This window comes from Lepus europaeus, chromosome 18, assembly GCF_033115175.1.
Source record: "Lepus europaeus isolate LE1 chromosome 18, mLepTim1.pri, whole genome shotgun sequence".
NCBI lineage: Eukaryota > Metazoa > Chordata > Mammalia > Lagomorpha > Leporidae > Lepus > Lepus europaeus.
In genome coordinates, this window is record NC_084844.1 from 52,989,355 (window position 1) to 53,005,470 (window position 16,116).

General features: G+C 54.4%; 1 protein-coding gene across 1 annotated transcript in view; it reads left to right on the forward strand.

Annotated features, from left to right (window-relative positions):
- Window positions 1-16,116, forward strand: part of NTN1 (netrin 1) — a 197,899-nt gene that overhangs the window by 115,470 nt on the left and 66,313 nt on the right. Inside the window, exon 3 of the mRNA XM_062216133.1 lies at window positions 13,560-13,748. Within this exon, the coding sequence (XP_062072117.1) occupies window positions 13,560-13,748 (189 nt within the window). The remainder of the gene's footprint in view (window positions 1-13,559; window positions 13,749-16,116) is intronic.

The window sequence follows — 16,116 nt, forward strand, 5'->3', positions numbered from 1 at the left end:
AGTGGTTTGTTTTTTTTTTTTTTTTGACAAATAGATTTATAGACAGTGAGAGAGAGAGAGAGAGAGAGAGAGAGACAGAGAGAAAGGTCTTCCTTACATTGGTTCACTCCCCAAATGGCTGCCACGGCCGGCGCTGCGCCGATCCGAAGTCAGGAGCCAGGAGCCTCCTCCCGGTCTCCCATGCAGGTGCAGGGGCCCAAGCACTTGGGCCATCCTCCACTGCACTCCCGGGCCACAGCAGAGAGCTGGACTGGAAGAGGAGCAACCGGGATTAGAACCCGGTGCCCATGTTTTTTTTAAAAATACCCAACAGGATTCATTCTTCCCAGATCCATGGACTTGAGGGAACCCTTTGAACCTCTCCTGGGACTTTGGGGTGCTGACAACAATGGAGTTGCCTTTGACACAAACATACTTTGTTGTCACTATTGCATGTCTCAGGCCAAGCGCATTGGATAGGGACTCGGAAGGTGCTGGAGGCAGGGTTGAATGTAATTCTTGCTAGCAATTCTGAGCTGGAATTCAGATTTAACTGGGTGGCCTCTCTTTCTGTTCTAAATCCAGCAACTCTAGCTGGAGAGTGCATTAGAAAAACAAGGAGGCTTCTTGGTGTTGACCTGGCGTGGCTCTCAGGGACCCTGGCTCCAGCCTGGTGCTGTCCACAAGCCAGGAGCAGCTGTCTGGGGGGCTCTTGGGGCCCCTGCGTGTGGTGTCCAATCTCGGCAGCAGTTTAGGCCATGGTTTAAGCTGTTGTCTGGAGCTTACATCATAAGTTGGAGTTCACTAAAGAGTTAAATCAAGCCAATGTTCAGGAGCAGGTGTTTGGCCTGTATCCCACATGGGAGTTTGCAACCTGGATCCAGCTTCTGTCTCCAGATTCCTGCAGTTGCAGACCATGGGAGGCAGCAGGTGATGATTCAAGTAGCTGGGTTCCTGCCACCTACATGGGAGACCAGGATGGAGGCCTTGGCTCCTAGCTCCAGGCCTTTGTGGGGGTGAACAGTGATGGGAGCTCTTTCTATCTGCCTCTCCAATCAATCAATCAATCATCAACCATCAATCAAAGTCCAGCAAGGAGCAGTATGGCCTGTGGGCTGGTGGTGAAGGGAGGAAGGGGAAGGTGACCCTAATGGCGTATTTTCCCTGCCTGTAAGTCACTAAGATTCTCCCTCTGCCCCAGAGCCCGGCCCGGCCTGTGCCAGGCTCAGCGATGGAAGCCATTTGCCGTGGGAATTGGCTGTAGGCAGCAGGAGCCAGGCTCAGCTGGCACCGTGGGCCCATCAGCCCACCTCTGCCCCTCTCACGAAGCACGTGCCTCATGTGCACCGGCTCCTGGGAGAAGCGGCTGGAAGGAAGCCCCCAGGGCAGCACCGGGGCATTGGGGAGGGCAGATTTGCCCAGTGAGCCGCGTGGCTCAGAGGATTCCACTGCCGTGGGGGCTTTGCTCAGATGGTGCTGTCCACACTGAAAATCGAATGAATTCCATGAGCTGGGGGGGGGGGGGGCTTATCCCCCCTCTTTCTGCCCTAGACCCTGCTGCCCTCCCCCAGCTTGGGGTCTGGAAAGAGCTGTGGACAAGCTAGGTGAGGAGTGGGTCACCTCTGGGGGGGCGCCCATTCCTCCTCTCTTCCACATGAACTGGGGTGAACTGGGAGACCCTGGGAGGCTGCAGCAGCCCCGGGATCCTGCTTTTGCCACAGCCTCTCCCGATTCTATATTTGGCTGCCCTTGGGCGTGGGTGGGGGTAGGGCAGGGTGCCAGGTAGGGCCCTGTCATCAGGAGGAAGGGAGTCCCCACATTTCTGGGCCTCCACATTGCAGTGTTTTTTCGCTTTTGACTGACAAGACAGTTTGCGTCCTGTAGACAGTGGACAGACATGGAAGGTTCCAGAACAGGGCAGTGATAAGAGGGGGATTTGGAAGAGGGATGTAGAGGAGAAGGACCCACTGGAGGTGGGGATGGCCTAGAGTGGGGAAGCTGCATGGAGGGCCAGGCCCGATGTCCCCGAGGAAGGTGGCCGGGCAGGACCAGAGCCCAGCCCCCGCCTCAGCCCTCAGCCCTGGGCCCTGGGCCCTCTGCTGGGCTGCCTGGGGTGGGGCTCCGGGCAGGGAACGCAGCAGACAAAAAAGATGACTCTCGGGGCTTGCCCAGGCCTCTCTGCGGAGAGGGGCTGGGCTGCAGAAGGGGGTATGTGTGCAGAGGGAGTCCTGAGCTGTCCTGCTGGGCAGCCGGCAGCCGTGGGCCCGGGAGACGGGAGACGTTAGCTAGGAGGAGATTCCAGCAGAGTCTGGGGCTGGGCGGGGTGGGGGGAGGCACAGCAGCCATAAAAGGGCAGGGGAAAGAAAAGGCGAAGATGTTTACAGAGAAGAAGCCAGTGGGAAAAATGACTGAGAGGTCAAGACTGGGGAGATGCAGGTGGGTGGGGGTCACCTCATACAGGGGAGGGGGCGCCACAGAGCCATGGCTGTGACCACGGGGGGCCTCCGCCCCCACCCCTTAATTGCACCTATGGCTCTGATCCCTGGCTCTGCAAAGCACCTTCCCCAGAGGTTGGCAGGGACCTGGCGGGAGCTGCGCTGGCTGCTGGGTCCCCCTGTCCAGGTGGAGCTCAGGCTTCTGCCTGGAGAAGGGGACAGGACCGCCCTCCCCACCCCCCACAGGGAGGTCTGGCAGGTGGGGACAGTGCTGCGGCAGCTCTTTTGTCTGGACAGAGGGGCCCCCCAGGTGTGAAGGACTTGTGGCTGTAGTGTTTGCTCAGCCCTGTTAGTGGCCTGGAGGACTGTTGACAGAGGGTCCCTTTGTGTGCAGACTTGGCTAAAGCACTCTAAGCCCTGGACAAACACAGGCCACTTATCTCCAGGGGGGACTTATCAGAGTTCATCGAGAAAGCCTTGTCTTGGGCAGTCCCCTGCCCCTTGCTACACACCTCCATGGGCTCTGCCTCTTGTCCCTTGTGTTTCTGAGAGCAGAGATAAAGCACAGGTGAGGAGGGGCAGATCTGTGTCCAGATTGGTGCTTTCACATCAAATGCCAGGCTGAGTGCCTCTGTCTCCCCAGAGGGGGTCCCGACAGAGATACTTGAGAGGCCTACTTGGGCTCCTCTCCCAGGCTGGCCAGAGTGGAGTCCCTGTGGCTTGTTGACCTCCATTAAATCCTCCTACAAATGTCACTCTCCCCACCCAGGCCCAAAACAGACTATGGACCCCCTTTATCTGCAAGGAGAATTTTCCAAGACTCCTATGATGCCTGAAATAGAGATCGTACCAAACCCTAGATGAAGGGACTCCAGAAAGGTCGTGGGAAAGGGAATTAAAAGATAAATTTATTTTGGTGCAGAAAAACATATTGAAATCCATGCATTTTTTTTTCATCATGTGTGTTTTCCATGATTTTTTTTCAAGACCCCATGAATGTATAGATTTCAAAATTTTTGCACCAAAAGTAAACTTATCTTTTAGATCTATTTTTTCCATGCACTTTAAAAAATACTCTTGAGTGTTTTTCCTATGCAGATGGACATACTTGAGATAAAGCTTCCCTGGATGAGAGGAACAACAACTAATAATAAATGTAACAATGTGACCGTATTGAAATGAAAGCTACAGGAGTGTGCTCTGGGCCTCTGCCTCTGAATGTCTTCCTATGCTGAGATGACCCGGAGCTACATGAGAGAGGCAGGCAGGTGAACAGCGTTAGGCAGTGGTTGGCCGCCATGACACATAGAAAGCAGGATCAGGGAGGGCACGTGGCCTGGTCGTTAAGACACTGGCATCGCTGGCCGGCACCGCGGCTCACTAGGCTAATCCTCCGTCTTGCGGCGCCGGCACACCGGGTTCTAGTCCCGGTCGGGGCACCGATCCTGTCCCGGTTGCCCCTCTTCCAGGCCAGCTCTCTGCTGTGGCCAGGGAGTGCAGTGGAGGATGGCCCAAGTGCTTGGGCCCTGCACCCCATGGGAGACCAGGAGAAGCACCTGGCTCCTGCCATCGGATCAGCACGGTGCGCCGGCCGCAGCGCGCTACCACGGTGGCCATTGGAGGGTGAACCAACGGCAAAAAGGAAGACCTTTCTCTCTGTCTCTCTCTCTCACTGTCCACTCTGCCTGTCAAAAAATAAAAAAATAAAATAAAATAAAAGACACTGGCATCGCACCCTTGGAGTGCCTGGATTTGATTCCTGGCTCCGGTTCCTGATTCCAGGAGGTAACAAGTGGATGGCTCAAGTACTTGGGTTCTTGCCACTCATAGGGGAGACTTGGACTAAGTTCCCAGCTCCCTGCCATTGTGGGCATTTGGGGAGAGAACCAACAAATGGGAGCTCTCTCTCTCTCTCTCTCGCTCTCTCTCTCTCTCTTTCTCTTTCTCTTTCTCTTAGTCCTCTCCTTCTTGAGCCTTGATGATATTTTCTGTTCTCAGCTGACCATGAGTAACTGAAACCAAGGAAAAAAAAATTGCAGCAAAGGGGGACAGTTGTACTTTCCTCTGCCCGGTACCCTGGACAGTGTCCTGCCCTGTCCCTTCTCCCTAGAAGACCCTGTGGCCCCCAGTCCTGTTGGCTGCTCCCCTTAGATACTGTCGCCCTGTAGAGACCTTGTCCCCTCCACCACTGTATTACGGTGTCATCCAGTTCCACTGTACTCTCCCTGCCCCAGCAAGTGGTCCCACTGCTCTTTCCACGGCCCTGCCACCTGAGCGCTCCCCTCCTGAGCCCCAGACACCCTCCCCGAGGCACCTGGGCTGGTGGGAGCCTGTGCATCGATCCCCTGACCCTACCGGGAATGTTTGTAGCATGCATTGGAGGTAGTTGGGGCCAGACAGGAACTTAGAGAACATCAGACCCAAATGTCTTCATTTTTCAGATGAGAACACCCAGGCTCAGAGGGGCTGAGTTGCTTTCTAGGGTCACACAGGTGGAGGGGTGGGGGGCAGAGGCAGAGCTGGGATTACGGCCCGGGCCTCCCAAACCTTGTATGGCTGTGCCCACTGTGTAGTCATAATTACGCTCATCTGTACCCTGCCTAGCTCCAGTCCAGCTGTCCTCCTTTCTCCTCTGCATTACCTAGAGCCCTGGTTCTTTATTATTCATTCACTCATTTATTCATTTGCAAGTCAGAGTTACAGACAGAGAGAGGGAGAGACAGAGGGAGAGAGAGATCCTCCATCTGCTAGTTCACTCCCCAAATGGCTATAATGGTTGGGACTAGACCAGGTTGAAGCTGGAAACCTGGAACTCCATCAGCATCTCCCATATGGCCGGCCAGGGGCCGACCACTGGAGCCATCACCTGCTGATTCCCAGGCACATTAGCAGGGAGCTGGATCAGAAGTGGAGGAGCTGGGACTTGAACTGGTGCCTATATGGAATGCCGGCACCACAGGTGGTAGCATAAACTCACTGTGCCACAATGCTGGCCCTGAGCTGAGGTTCTCAATGTGTGGCCATCAGCCCAACAACACCTGTTAGAGACCACATCCTGTGCTCAACCTTCTGGCACGGAAATCCCAGGGATGCGTGGGGTGGGCATTGCTGGTGAGTCCTGGGTTTGAGAATTGTCCCCCATTGGGGCCTTGGTAGGGGCTTAGTCACTGATTAAAATGAAAATCATAGCTCAGTAGAAGGAAGAGGGAGCAAAGCGTGGCAGTGTCCACCCCACAGGAGCCATGCTTCTCAGCCCCGAGCCCAGCATTTCCAATCGGCTATTGAATGCAGAAGCCATTGAGCAACCCAGAAGGAACAGGTTCTGTTGGGGACGTGCCCAGGTGCCACATCCTGCCTCCCATAGGTCCCGTGGCACCCCGTCCTGTGCCCCAGCATGGATGGACTCACCGCCAGCCATCTTCCTTTTAGACAAGTGAGGTCTGCAGTTCTGGAGGATGTTTGTCAATGGATTGTAAAGAAGTTAAAGCTGAAGGGGCACAGTGGGTTAAGCTGTTGCTCGTGATCCAGGCATCCCATGTCAGAGTGCGGGTTCGAGTCCTGACTGCTCCCATCCAGCTTCCTGGGAAGGAAGTGGATGATGGCCCAGGTACCTGGGCCCCTGCTTTCCAGCTCTCTCTCTCTCTCTCTCTCTCTCTCTCTCTCCTCTCTTTCTCTCTCTCTGCCTCTGTCATTCTGTCTTTCAACAAGATAAATAAATCTTTTAAAATGAAGCTGAATCAGATCAGCGCAGTGCGCCAGCCGCAGCAGCCATTGGGGGGGTGAACCAATGGAAAAGGAAGACCTTTCTCTCGGTCTCTCTCTTTCACTGTCCACTCTGCCTGTCCAAAAAAAAAAAAAGAAGCTGAAGCAAGGCACTGGAAATGATTGCAAACCCTGGAGCCCTTGACTGGACCCATGCAATGTCCCCTGGATCTTCCCAGTGGTTGCCCTTCTCTTTGGCTTCCTCGGACTGGTCATCACTGTGCTGGCTCTGGCCGGGTGGCATCTCTGGTGACTTGTTTGGGAGATGGCACCCAGCCATAGAGGCGACAGCGGCAGCCTAGGCATCCAGACTTTCAGCACATCCAGGTAGAGAGGAAGGGACCACATCTGTCATACTCACTGTTACCTCCCCAGCACCTTGCACAGCTCCTGGGATAGAGAAGGCGCCCAGTTAGTATTTACTGATGCATGAATAAATCCACCTGCTGCCAGGTTTGCCAGAAATGAACTGAAACCTGTAGTCTGGGCTTTGATGGTTTGTGAATTTTTCTGCACTTATGACCATGTCCTGAAGCCCCACACAAAGACACAAAAAGCTGCAGGCCCCAGAAATGCTTGGGCCAGTCCTGCCTCGGCTCTTGCCTACCAGGAGCCTGTTGAGAGCCCAGCTCAGCATGGTCCCCAGATGCCAACAGGTGCCAGGGCTGTGGGGAGCATTTTGGGAGATGTTGGTACCGAGCTCAGAAGGACACATCCTGGGGGTGGAATACTTAAAATGTGTAAACCAAGAGTCAAACGATTTATTTTAAAACTAGCATACCAAACAGAGTAGCAAAGGAATAAATAAATACAAATGGCCTCACACTCTTAAAAATAACTCTCAAATATTTTTATGATTCTGAACCAATTATTTAAAGAGAAGTTTTTTTTTAAAGTTTTTGTTAAAAAATGGTTTATTCAAAAGCCAAAGTAATAGAGAAGGAGAGACAGAGAGAGACCTTTCATCCACTGGTTCACTCCCCAAATGGCTGCAATGGCTGGGGCTTGGCCAGGCGGAAGCCAGGAGCTGGGAACTTCTTCTAAACCTCCCCTGTGGGTGCAGGGCCCCAAGCACTTGGGCCATCTTCTGCTGCCTTCCCAAGTGCAATGGCAGGGAGCTGGGGTGGAAATGGAGTGGCTGGGACTCTAACTGGCGCCCCTATGGGATGCTGCATCACAAGCTGTGCCTTAACCTGCTGCATCGCAAGGCAGTTTCTTAGGAAACCAGCCCTGTCTGCTGCCTACCGCAGACTCCCTGCCCAGGCACTGCCTTTCCCTCCCAGCAGGGCTCTCTCTGCACACAGTGGGTTCCATCCCTGCTGGTTCTTAGCAGCGTAGCTCCAAGTGCCATCAGTTGGTGCTGCTCTGCAGGCTAGCAGCTGGGGCATCACCTGGGAGCCTGCATTTTTCAGGCCCTGCTCCTGGCCCCATACTCAACATCTGACCATGATCCCCAAGTGACCCATGTGCACGTAGTGTTGGACACTCTGTTCTTGGGCCCTGTCCTCTCCATCTTGTGTCAGGAGGTCACAGCAGAGTAGCCTCTCTGACCATCAGCTCCTACAGCAGTGGTCATGGCTGCATGTTCCAGACCCGTTGTGCAGTTGCTACACCGCTGCCCATCTCCCCTCTGACTCCGGAGGGCAGGACTCTGTCTTATGTGCCGTGGTGGCCCCTGAACTCACACCAGCACCTGGCCTTTGAAAGCCTACGATGGAGCATATGTTGCAGAGCAAATGACCATCTGTACAGAGTCAGTGCGGAGACAGTATTAGAGGGGAATAAAAACCCTTGTAACTCTGGAGGTGGGGGTGTCACAGGCTAACACAGGACCTTGGCATCTTGGGCTGAACGCTGTGTTGTGGGGGCTGTCTTGGGCATTGAGGGATATGTGGCAGCCTCTCTGGTCTCCACCCCCAGATACAAGCAGCTCCTTCCTCTCCAGTCGTGACAACCAAAAATGCCTGTGGACCTTGCCTAAGGACCACTGGGGTGAGGTGCACTGGCCCTGGTTGGTAACCACCATCCAAATCCCTCCTACTCCGGGTTGAAACACTTCGTGCGTGGTGAGCAGGTGCCCTGGTGCTTACTCAGTAACCAAGGAGCCCCTGTACCCAACCCTGCCAGTGTCCTTCATGCTCTGTCCTGCCCTGTGACCTGGACACATGGAAATGTGCCACTAGCCATGACCAATCTGAGAGAGATTGTACCCTGGCACACCAGGGTGGGAGGCAGAGTGGGGGACCACTTTCTTGCATGCAAAGCATGTCCAGGGTGCATATGTGAGTTGGTTATTTTGGTTGGTCCAGCTGCAGACACATGAGTCCATTATTCTCAGGCAGAGGAGGGGCCCTAGGGCCAAGAGGGGTGCCCCCTGATGAGGCCCCTGGCCAAATGGCCTTCTCATTCCACTGAGAGCCCCAGGCCGGAGTCCCTGAGAGTGCGGTGCAGGACATGACTTACAATGTCTGCCACTGCTTTCTGGGCCTGGGACGGTCCTGGTGGATTGGGGCTTCATTTATCAGCCTTTTTGTCATCAGACCCACAGATGCAGATGCGGTCTCCCTGTGCATTCTCTATGCAGTGTTCTCGGGGTGCCCAGGGCCCTTGTGTGCACAGGGCACTGCCGACTGCCTGAGTGGACAGGAGCTAGCTTATAAGTTGAAACAGCAAGATGAGCTCAAAGGAGTTCGAAACAACAGTAAAGAAACATCACAAGGCTGCGTGTCTTTTTTTTTTTTTTTAAGATTTTATTTGAAGGTAGAGTTATAGACAGTGAGAGGGAGAGACAGAGAGAAAGGTCTTCCTTCTATTGGTTCACTCCCCAAATGGCCAGCTGCACTGATCTGAAGCCAGGAGCCAGGTGCTTCTCCCCGGTCTCCCATGCAGGTGTAGGGGCCCAAGCACTTGGGCCATCTTCCACTGCTTTCCCAGGCCACAGCAGAGAGCTGGATTGGAAGAGGAACAGCCAGGACTAGAACCCGGTGCCCATATGGGATGTCGGCACCTCAGGTAGAGGATTAACCTATTGCACCACTGCGCTGGCCCCAAGGCTGTGTCTTGTCAGAGTGTCATCCAGGCAGTGAATCCTCTATCCTGCTTGTTCATCCATCCATCTCCCCACAACTCCATCCATCTGTCCATTCACCCACCACCTACTCCATCCAACCACCCATCCATCCATCCATCACCCATCTACTTACCTACCTACTTGCCTATCATCCATCCATCTCCCCACAACTCCATCCATCTGTCCATTCACCTACCACCTACTCCATCCAACCTCCCATCCATCCATCCATCACCCATCTACTTACCTACCTACTTGCCTATCATCCATCCATCCCCCTATAACTCCATCCATCCATAACTCCCCCATCCATTCACCTACCTCCCCCACTTCCATCTATCCATCCATCCACCCACCCCCCCCCACTCACCCATCCGTCCATCTCTCCTTCCTCTCATTGGTACAATGAAAGTTGTTGAGGCCTGCTTTGGGCTGAAGGACATAAGAGCCAGCACTGTTCCTGTCCTCAGTGAATCAACACAATCAATGAGAGCGCTTGTCTCACTTGATCAAGCAGTGTGCTGATGTGGAGGCTTGTCTGCCCCCTTTCTGTGTGAGGTAGAGAGCCCCTACACAGCAGAAGGGCCGCCTCCATCTCCATGTCCCACGTAGCCCATGGCAGAGCTGCAGACGGGGAACCTATATTGCATTTGACTGACCTCAGTGGAATGGCAATTCCAGGTCAGTGGGAGAGGTTCTGAGGAATGTTGGGAGCTAGGAAGTAGTCCCAGGCATGTGTGAAAATAGGACTTTCTGATGGAAAAGGAAAACAGGGGTCCCTATTTCTTTCTGGTTTCCGGTTGAGTGGTGGAGAGGGGGACCCTCTGCTGCTCCTACCCCCTACCCCTCGTTTCGTCCTGGACCTGAAATGCAGCCACTTGTCATGCATCTTTGGTGGGCCCACATGGTAGCAGAATGAAGGTTTAGAGGCCGGGGTTCCTCTGTGTGCTTGAGGGACCCCAGATAAGAGGCAGAGCCCCCCCACCCCCCAGCTGTGCTGGTGGCTTGGGCTATCTCTGCATCCCCCACCCCCCTCTCCCCAGCCCCCAGGCTGACCTCTCTTTGCACAAAGCTGCCCTTTCCTTCCCGCCTTGAAATCCGATAATGAAACTAATACCCAATATTTTTGCCTCTGAGAGAAGGAGTAGGTAAACAGGAAGGCATGAGGGGATTAAGGTGCCTTTCTGAGGAAGGGGCTGGGGACAGGCCGGGCGTTGGGTGACACCTCTTTGTGGCGCCCAGGGATCCAGATGTGAGCTGCTTTGCCTGGTGCATTTTTCCATCTGTGTAGAGAAAATAAAACAAAGGGGAAAGAAAACAAGCAGTAAAATACTTTGCACAAGTCTGAGCGTGGGCGCTTGTCACTTGATGTCCTCTGACAGCTCGCAGAAGGGGGGAGCCAGGGGAGCCCTGCCTTTTGATGTTGGGCCCTGGAGTTTTCTTTTGTGCGACCAGTTGTTTGCGAGGTACCTTTTGTTGGTGTCAGGTGCATATGGGAAAGAGATCCCAGCCCAGGCTTCCCCATGGCGGGTGTGAGGGGGTGCCCAGCTCCCAGGAGGGGCTCCGAGGCCTAGGCCCAGGTTTGGGGATGCAGGACTGGGCAGGTAGGGGGTGGGCCTCTCGTGGGACAAGGGAGACCTGAGGAAATGAGACCTGGGTGAGCCTTCCAGGTCTGTGTCCCTGGGCAAGTGTGCCAGGCTCTATGGTGACTGTGGTTGGAGGAAAGACCCAGTGGACCTGGAGCCAGGAGACCTGGGCTGGCTGCTCACTTCCTCTCCCTCAGCAGCCCCCGGCACCCTTGTCTGGCTGCGTCCAAAGAGACAGTGAGTGTGCGTCAAGTGTGACATTCCTAGGTAAGGCAGAGTGCAGCCGCAGCTTCTCTGCACCTGGTTGAGCTCAGCCCTTGGGGACCCTTAGTGCCACTTCCGGCAGTCATTTTCTGGTCTGGTTTGGCTTCTGGCTGCTTTCAGACTTGAGGGTGTGAGCTGCCTTAGGGTCTCCTCCAAGGCCTTGTCCATTCCCTCTTGTAATGGAGTGACTCATGGGAGAGTCATTGGAGGGTGGGTCTAGAAGAACACTTAATGAAGCTTATCATAACATCAGAGAGAAAAATTAAACATGCAGATCTTTTAAAAATCACAAATAAAAGCCATATCTGAGTAAGAAGCTGGTAACAATATTTGTATGGTGGAAAACACAAACAGTTTTAAGCCATTGTAAGAGCACTGGACAGTGTGGGGGAGAAACCCACTTTATTTGAAAACTGAGCAAATGGCATGAACAGGCAACGTACAGAAGAGAAATTATAAATAGAAAATACATGGAAAAGGCATCTAGCCGCCCTCATAATCAAGAGACATGCAAATTAAAATCATGTGTATATTTTCCCCTCAGATTGGCAAATGCTTAAAAAAAAAAAACAGTACTGATACCCAGTGTGTCCTGTTGTTCTTTTCAAGGGTGTGGCAAGTCAGTGGAGCGCTCATGTCCTGCTGGTGGGAGGCTTAGCTAATACAGACTTTTTACAAGGCACTTTGGCACTTCGGATGTGACGTAAAAAAAAAATGTGGGTCTGGAATTTAACCCAACACTGCTGTCTTGAGAGGCCTGTGCAACAGTCAGAGCAGAGTTCAGACGCACTTGTTCAAAGGTGGTTCAAACAAAGATGGTTCAAAACCAAAGATTGGTTGAATCCACAGATGCAGGTGTGTGGATGTGAAGAGCTGACTGTGCGGCACTGAGGGCAACCTGTGGAGCTCGGCTCCTGGGTGAGGGGACGTGGGAGAGGCGGCCCTGGGTTCAAACCCGAATCTGGAGAGATGAGAGTGCTTCAGAAGGCTTGTGGAAAATGGAATCAGAAGATGAGCTTCTGTAGGAGCCTGAACTTTTGAAACCCATGTGTGATATTCTTTTTTTTTTTAAATAGAATTTTTAAAAGATGTATTTATTTATTTGAAAGGCAGAGTTACAGAGAGAAAGGGAGATGACAGAGAGGCGAGGGGTGGGGGGAGGTTCACGCATACATAGGCCATCTTCCACTGCCTTCCCAAGCACGTTAGTGGGGAGCTGGATAGGAAGTAGAGCCACTGGGCCTGGAACCAGTGCTCATATTGGATGCCAGTGCCGCAGGAGGCGGCTCAACCGCTGTACCACAAAGCCATGCCCAGATGCATTATATTATATGTATATTCCATGAACTTTTCCAGGACCCCCTGTATATATGGATTTCAAAAAATTTTTGCACCAAAATAAACTTATCTTTTCATTCAGTTTTCTGTGAACTTTTTGAAGTGTCCTTGTAAAGGTTTGGAAGTAGGGGGCCAGGGCTGATGAGCGTTCCAGGAGACAGGTCCCAGGGGCATTAGGGCCGTGGAGAGAGTCCTGAGTGTCACAGGTGCACAGGGAGGAGGAGGTGGAGGGAAGCAAACCTGGGAGGGGGGGAGTCAGAGAGGAGGCAGGGGAGGGTCCAGGGCAGGGCAGACCCTCCACAGAACTGAGCCATCAGGGCTGACAGTGGGAGGAAGGGGGTGCACCTGGCCCCAGAATCCTCCAGGGCAGGGGCCTTGAGCTGTGTGCCAGTCTGCTCAGCTGCTGTGACAAGCACGTGGGATTTTGGAGGGGTGGTCCTGAAGCACCAGCCTCTCACCCTTTGGAGCTGGGGCGGGGGGCTTTTTCTGCCAAGGGCCCTTTGGATCTTTATAACATTATTCACCAGCCACACACAATCGTCGACCTAGAAGTCAGCCTGCTGTAGATTTATGGAATTTCAAGTCTCACCTGCAGGTTGCCTTAGCAGGGCCAGACCCAGGGATTTCTTGGCCCCTGGGCCGGATGTTCCCTGCCCCTGCTCTGGAGGCTGGAAACCTGAGCTCCAGGTGTGGGTGGTGTTGCCGCCTCCTGAGGCCTCTCTCCTCGGTGGGCGGGTGGCTGCCTTCTCTCTCTGTCCTCGCCCTGCATGTGTATTGCTGGTGTCTCCCGGGGTGTGCAGATGGCCTCTTTGTAGCTTGGACTAGGACCTGCCCTGAGGGCCTTGTTTTAACCAACTTACCTCTTTGAAGACCTGGTCGCCAATGGCAGTGGCTTTTCCAGGGAGCGAGGGTTAGGACTTGAGCGTGTGGATTCGGGGGCGGTCTCTGCTGCGGTACTCTGGTCCGTGCCAAGGGGTGCAAATAGGGGGAGCCGCACACCTCTCCCTGCCCAGCCCAGAGGCGGGAATGGAGAAGGGGCTGGGGAACAGGCTCTCCCCGGGCTCCCACGGGTGCCCGATCTCCCAACACGCCACGCTGAGGGTCTCTTCCTGTCTTCTCCTGCAGCCTGCAATTGCAACCTGCACGCGCGGCGCTGCCGCTTCAACATGGAGCTCTACAAGCTTTCGGGGCGCAAGAGCGGGGGCGTCTGCCTGAACTGCCGCCACAACACCGCCGGCCGCCACTGCCACTACTGCAAGGAGGGCTACTACCGCGACATGGGCAAGCCCATCACCCACCGGAAGGCCTGCAGAGGTAGGCAGAGCAGCCCTGGGCGCGCCACGCCTCCCTCCGCCCTCCCTCCCTTCCCGGTGCCCCTTCAGCATTTCCTCTTTCTGGGTTCCCTGCGGATCTGCACAGGCTGAGGTCATCTGTCTCTCTCTCTCTCTCTCTCTCTCTCACACACACACACACACACACACCTCCCTGGTATTTGGAGGTGTGAGCCCAAACAAAGGGGCAAGGAAGACAAGGCTCAAAGGAGAAGAAAGGAGGAGGTGTGATCCCCTAGGAGGGTGCGGGGCTCCTGCCCCCTGCTATCGACACCTCCTCCCCTCCCCCTCCAGGGTTTCTCCTTCACACAGGTGTGCCGCATACCACGGGAGACTTAAGGCGGGGACAAAGGGCTCTCTTTTCCCAAACCCACGCACTTCTTTGGACTTGGGCCCCTACCCCCTGCCCCCAGTCCCTGCGCATACAGGACCAGCGTTCTCTGTTCTCCAAAGGAACATCTAATCCATTTGCAAATAGCTTCACTCCTCACTGAAGCAAACGCTAATGTCTTAACTTTCTGCTGTTTGTTTTTCTCCCACCAACAACAATGAGGCTGTGGTCAGCTGACCCAGGAGCCCCGTGAAATGCCAGGAGGTTGATGCTGGAGTGTGTGAGATGTGGCGTCTCCCTGCCGTGTTAGGTTTTGGGAATTCTGGGAACCAAAGTTCTACCAAAGAAGGGGCCCAGCTTCTTCCAAGGAGATAACCACTTCCAGGGGCTCCGCACGCGCAGGGTCCTGAGACACGTGCACAGGCAAGGGGGCCCCAAACTGTTGGCAGACTAAGGCCCAGGTGATGAGCTGCAGAAGGGACACCCTCCCAGAGAAGTGTCCGTTTCCAGGCGAGAGAGCCCCCAGGTGCTGCAGTTGTGTGCAGGCCTGACTGTGTCATTTGCAGGGCCCGGTGCATAGCAGGTGCCTTATTCCACAATCATGGAGGGCTTCAGAGCCGTCGGTGGCAGCGGATCTGCAGCCAAGCCGGCCCCATGTTGAGCAGGGGGCCCTGACCCTGCCCTGCTCGAAAACCCCACCCCCACCCCCAGGTTCCCAGGCTGCCTCCTCCAGGGGAAGTGTCAGTCCTAGTGCACCGGGATGAGCAGCGTGGCTCCCAAGGCGGAAGCAGGCTCTTCTTCCGCATCTGTGGACTTACGGCTGCCTCTGCTGGTTGCCAAGAAAAATGTGAGCATCAGGGTAGCCGGGCTGTTTCTGGGAGAGAATGCCCCCGCAGGTTAGGGCAGAGAATGGTGGCCTGGACAAAGGGAAGAAAGATTTGCCATGTCTAGGAGATGCGGGCAGAGATGGCTTTGGCTTTTCTTTCATTTCTTTCTTTCTTATTTTAATTTTTAAAGATTTATTTATTTGAGAGGTATAGAGTTATAGACAGAGAGAGGGAGAGACAGAGAGAGAGGTCTTCCATCCGCTGGTTCACTCCCCAAATGGCTACAATGGCTGGAGCCAGGCAGATCTGAAGCCAGGAGCCAGGAGCTTCTTCCGGGTCTCCCACGTGGGTGCAGGGGCCCAAGGACTTGAGCCATCTTCTACTGCTTTCCAAGGCCACAGCAGAGAGCTGGATTGGAAGTGGAGCAGCTGGGACTCGAACCAGTGCCCACATGGGATACCGGTACTACAGACGGCAGCCTCACCCAATATGCCACAGCACCAGCCCCAAGAGAGATCTTCCACCTGCTGGTTTGTTCCCCACATGGCCACAATGGTCAGGTTTTGGGCCATAATGAAGCCAGGAGCTTTTTCCGAGTCTCCCACATAGGTGGCAGGGGCCCAGGTACTTGGGCCATCTTCTGCTGCTTTTCCCAGGTGCATTGGCAGGAAGCTGGATCAGAAGTGAACCAGGCAGGACTTGAACTGGTGCCCATATGGGACACCGACATTGCAGGCGCTGGCTTAACCCACCATGCCACAACACCAGCCCTGGCTTTGGGTTTTCAAAGAGCATCGTTGGAAGGTCTCCAACTCCTTTACCTGGGCCCAAAAACGTCTGTTGAGTCTTTTACTGAAGAAGAAGGGGGAGTCCAGAATCTTGTAAGGAGCTGCCTTGTGCATCGATTTCTTGAAGGTTCAGCTGAGAAGTTTTAACCAACAGTGAAGTGGCCGCTCAGCTGGGCAGTCCAGTGCCTGTGGGTGAGAAGATCTGTGTTCCACAAGGAAGGGTACCAGTCCTGTCTTATCATGCATGTCCCCCAGCAGGAAAAAGGAGCCAGGCCTTTGTCATCTCCACCCTCCCCTCTGATGCTGTGGGCAGGGACAGGGACCATGAGTCGTCCCCACTCGTGGTGAGAGGTGCTGGGAAGCCACAGTCAGGGGAGCCTGCAGGCCATCTCCAGGGCCTGCTGC